The 5224-nt window shown below is 30.6% G+C and overlaps 1 protein-coding gene and 1 long non-coding RNA gene across 2 annotated transcripts; one reads left to right on the forward strand and one right to left on the reverse strand.

Moving 5' to 3' along the window:
* Positions 1-538: 538 nt before the first annotated feature.
* LOC133203979 (potassium voltage-gated channel subfamily B member 2-like) lies at positions 539-3372 on the reverse strand. Its single transcript, XM_061339769.1, has 3 exons — positions 2923-3372; positions 1423-1585; positions 539-1074 (listed from the first exon to the last, which is right to left on the reverse strand). The coding sequence occupies exons 1-3, from the start codon at positions 3370-3372 to the stop codon at positions 539-541; spliced, it is 1149 nt and encodes a 382-aa protein (XP_061195753.1).
* A 687-nt stretch (positions 3373-4059) lies between these two features.
* On the forward strand, positions 4060-4808 carry LOC133204174 (uncharacterized). Its single transcript, XR_009723571.1, has 3 exons — positions 4060-4129; positions 4294-4355; positions 4668-4808. It is a non-coding gene; the product is annotated as an uncharacterized LOC133204174 (long non-coding RNA).
* Positions 4809-5224: the final 416 nt, after the last annotated feature.

Below are 5224 nucleotides of genomic sequence, written 5' to 3' on the forward strand. Positions count from 1 at the left end.
TTGAGAACATTTGTGTGAAAAATACATTTAATTATGTCAGTATTTGCTCGTTTTGAATGTGAAAAATTGTTCTGCTAACTAAGGAAATGTTTCTCCTTGGATACGACTTAGTGATTATGGTTGAAATCATTAAATTTGGTTTTTTCATGTTATTTTTGACAGAAATAATCCATACATACTATTTTTAAAAAAAAATCATATTTTTGACTTTCCATAGAAAGCTCAATGCTTACTGACATGCTCTCTTAAAATTAAATTCAAAAGACAGGAAACGAACAGGTTAACCGAAATAAAAACACATAATCTTAATCTTAATCATATTCCTTGCAGAACAATTGAATTAATTCATAATTTTTGTTTTTCATGTACTCATATGATCCAAAACCACGTAAGCGTACATATAAAAAACATTGATGTACAGTATTGATATTTTATTTACAATATACATGTGTTAACAACATACAGAAAGGTTTTCATTTGACTTACTGGTTTATGCATGTTCTTAAAGCTTGCAGCAAAATTGTCAATCATTAACATTTCATGCCTTCTTCTCTGCAGGTATCTCTGATTCCTCTTCTTTTCTTTTGATTTTCTTAGACTGCATATTCGCAAATACTGCATACTTATACAGCGAGTGAAATGTATTTACAAATATTGGTACGGTCATTGCAAACATAAGAACGCCATAGATAGCGCACATTCCCCCAATTACCTTCCCTGTGATTGATTTGGGATACATGTCCCCATATCCCACAGTTGTCATGGTAACGAGGCTCCACCACCAAGCATCAAACATGGTAGGAATATTTTCGTCAGACTCAAAAAAGTAGATAAAATTTGAGAATATCAGCATTCCTATGAACATGTATGACAACATCAAGGCCAAATCTTTACGCCCGTTTCGCACAGAATACCTAAGCACTCTAAATGCAATTAATCTGTTCAGTGATCTCAACAATCGAAGAATTCGAAACATTTGAAAATACAGGAGAAACTCGAAGTTTGATTCTGCTATATTTATTTCGAAAAAGAATATTCCATACCGAATGTAATTTGCAGTTAAGGACAGGGCGTCTATGATATTAAGGATGCTGAAGAAGTACAGCTTTAAATTTGGGCAGCATATTAAACGAAGAAGAAACTCCAAAGTAAATAGAATCATGATAAAGATTTCGAAAAGAAACAGATGTATGCTATTTTTTGCCGTTGTGGACAAGGTTGTCGCTTTTTTCATCCATTCCGTTTTAAAATTAGCGTCTTGATAAAAGCAATCTCCGCAAATATTCACAATGAAATTTCTTTGTGAAGAATTAAATATTGGAAATCCAAGAATTTTTAATTCATCGCAAAGAATGCAAAAATTTATTTCGCATTTTTCTACATTTGTTTTTGTTTTATTTAATTCAAGTAACGCCTCCTTACAGTGGACATTAGAAGAAGGCGAGTTTTGGCTTTGGAGCTGAAGGTTGGTCCTGTTTTTGTTCTCCGTTTCCATTATCAGTGTGGATCTGATTTCCGGTAGCGTACTAACAGCTATCATAATACAGCTAGCCAAGACGACGAGGGTAGAGAGAATAAGGTACACCTGCATATGTAAAAATAAAAAAAGAGTTATTTCTGTAGAATATGAATATTGTTTACAGGGTTACTTTCGCCCTGTATTATTATTGCCTACTCACAATTGCAACCAATTTTTCAAATCGCTCAGAATTATTTGTTTCGTAACAAAATAACCGTCTATGTTCAAATAACCATTTTCGGTTTGAATTATGAATAACGACATGGGCAAAAGAGGCAAAGTTAAAATGTGGCAAGGATTTTCTCTGTTTCTGGTAATGAAAATGTTGAAATTTTTCTACTTAGAAAACAACAAACGTAAAAACAAGTGCTGAGAAAAATTATAAATTCGAATGATACGAAGGAACGGAAAGTGAGGCAAAAAAATTAATAGTAATATGTGGATCGAGTGCTGAAGAAAATAGATTCACCCTATCCCCCACCCTTATTTACTTAAAAATCAAGGAAAACTTTATATCTTCTTTATTTCTTTGTTTTGTTTTTTTTTTTAACTATTAAAATGTATGTTTGAACACATCCCTTTTTTTCACATTTTTATCAATTTAGTTGGCGAATATTTGGCAATGTATCTCCTGCAGTAGTTGTATTGACTAGTACATATATTTAAAAGTATTTTAGCTATTTCCTTTATTTATTTATTTTAATTTGTTTACTTTCCTTCTCGTTATTGTTTCATTCATTAAGTTTACCTTATCCTACTGATAGATTTATTGATTTAGTTGTTTGCTTGTAATGAAAATATTAATTTGAATATATAATTCTAAAATGCTTATGTTCAATGCATTTCAGTCTATCATATAAACTTTTAAAAAAAAAGACTTTGACACGAAAGTAAACAATGAAAAATTACGATGAATAAAAAATTGTTTTTATTTAAATTGTAAATTTATATGAGTTTTAATCAAAATGTTGAAAACAAAAAGAAGTCTTTTTTTAAGACGACTAAATTATATACCGTACCTCATGTACCACTGATGTGGGTGAGTGAAATAAATTACTTGATGTCTTTAAATGATTAACATCCATTTAAATTTTTATAACGATTTTTTTATGTTTGAGAACGCTGAGCAATTAAAGGGAAAAATTTAGAAATTTTGAGTACACATCAGAGTAAACATCGAGATCACAAGTTGAAGTATTACTTTCAAAAACGGTTCGAATTTTTATAGTACATAGTGTTTGTTTGTCACTTATGCTATCGTATAATACAGAAAACCTCCGACATATATAAAAAACATGTTTTTTAATTGTGCTTTATTTTTTTTTCTTTGGCTAATACGGTAATCGAAAGTTGAAAAACGTGCATGAAAAGCACAATTTTAGATATAATTCTCTGTGAAATACCTTGGCATATAGACTGTCATTCTTGTAGTCCAATATTTCCCAAATCTGTTGCCGAAGAGACTTCGTGGAGATGTTGTTATTGTCCTGTTCTTCACATTTCATTTCACGTCTGCTAAAGTCAGACTTGAATTTCAAAAGCGATTTCTGCTGAAGATCATAATCGTATATTTTTCTCAGGCAACATTCTTCCACTGTTGAGTCATCGATTCCCCAAAAGTCTAGCTCTTCTTTGAACTTTCCGACACAGACATTTTTCGGAGTATGCAGTTTACCCGAAAAACAAAACTCATGAATCGCACGGAAGCTTTCCCGGCATCGTGAGAAAGCCACAGTCTTACATTTATTTTCTTGCAAAAATAACCTTTTTAGGTAAGAATCTGGAATTTTTTCCAAAGACGTTGCACTGAAGCTAAATTCTTCTTCCCCCACTTTTACAATCAACTCTTCCATCATTTACTTTTCTCGAATATCCAAACTGAGTCTTTAACGGGCATCTGAACTTCATCGAGTATAAATATTCCAAATAGGAAAATCAAATTTTTATCAATGGTAGCTTCTCAATAAAATAAATTGCTCAAAAGTTGGTATTTGCTGTCACCGTACCGTACTTGATTCTCACAGGAATATAAGATATTGCAGAATTGAAATCGCTGGCATGAATATTTAAATTTCTACAGTTTCCTCACCTTCACTAAATTTGTAAGTAGGTAGCTTTCATTACAATTATTACGATCTCTCCGGATCCCTTAAGAATTAATTAATGATGATTGCTTTCAGTGATACTACAGAAGGTCGGATTGAAACTCATAAATCCAATATAATGTAAAAGGAGCAGAATAATTTTAAAGAGCGCTGTTTCAAAACAGATAAACAGTTAGGCACATGTAATTTAAGAGGGATCTTAAGCATTAATATACTACTATAATAGTATTATATTTTGCATAATTTCATATTTTTTGTTAAAATGTAAATATTCTGAATTGCAAAATACATTTCTCTTTTTCTTTACAAATAGAGTTGAATTCGAGTAATATTTAATGAATTAAGGAAATATTTCCTGTAAATTGCGGAAATTCCTGAAGTGTTGTAGGCGAGATAAAAAATCAAATTAATAAAACAAAATGGTCTCGAATTCCCATTTTTTAGAACGTTTATATTTTATGCTCATCTTTACGTTTACAGGATTTGGTCAAGAAATATGCGATAGGTAAGCAATAGATAAGAAATAGTAAAATTCTGTTCATTTGTGTACGGTTATGTTGAAAAATATCTCTCTCTCTCTCTCTCTCTCTCTCTCTCCTCTCTGGTTCTCTGTGTATGCGTGTGCTCATTTGTCAAAGGAGTTATGCATTCTTTTGTTCTCTTCACAAGTAACACGGGTCCGGTGTGCTGCGATGGCTATTACAGGGATCAAAACACAGGGAACTGTACCAGTAAGATTAGTACACATGGCTTTTGATATAATTGCATGTCATAATTTATGATATATATATATATATATATATATATATATATATATATATATATATATATATATATATATATATATATATATATATATATATATATATATATATATATACTTCAAAAATGCTTTATTACCTTTAAAGTTCTTTAAAAATTATTTTCTTTCTTCTTAAAAAGTTTAAAGAAATGAAGCCAATAGCAAAATAGAGCCTAGAATCTCTTAAAACATTTTTTGAAAGAGCAAAGAACGTAAATACCCCTAATACAACATTGAACAGGTTGCAAACCAGGATATTTCGATTTTAATTGTTCCAAAAGGTGTGGATATCCTACATACGGTGAAAAATGTCAGGAAATATGCAGCTGTAGTAAAACGTTTTGTGATTTTGCCTTTGGATGTCGATTGAACACAGACAAGTCTGGCAAGTGATGTTTATATTATGTGAATTCTAATAATAAAAACTAGAATAAAATGTCCATAAGACATAAATGCTTCGCCCGTGGTTTATTAGTAATGTAGCAAGAAAATTCGTATAAGTGTATCAAGTTTGATAAACAAAATCTTGAATAACTTTTTTTCACTGTAGTGAGTTTTATACACAAAAGTCATTTGGAATGTAAAAAAATAAATCAGATACAGCTGATAAATTCCTACTAAATTATTTGTCTGTGCATAAGCTAACAGATAAATACAGTGGATATTTTTCTTTAGACTGAACTAAATTCAAATTTTAAAAAAGTGAGATCAAGGTCAAAAGGAAAGCCCAAAGTCAGAGCTGTTGATACAGTTGACTAACTCTTTTAAGATTTAAATAAAAAAAAAACTTGAAATGTT

Source organism: Saccostrea echinata, unplaced genomic scaffold (assembly GCF_033153115.1).
Source record: "Saccostrea echinata isolate AGI-Se365-2 ecotype Australia unplaced genomic scaffold, CSIRO_AGI_Sech_v1 ptg000052l, whole genome shotgun sequence".
Taxonomy (NCBI): domain Eukaryota; kingdom Metazoa; phylum Mollusca; class Bivalvia; order Ostreida; family Ostreidae; genus Saccostrea; species Saccostrea echinata.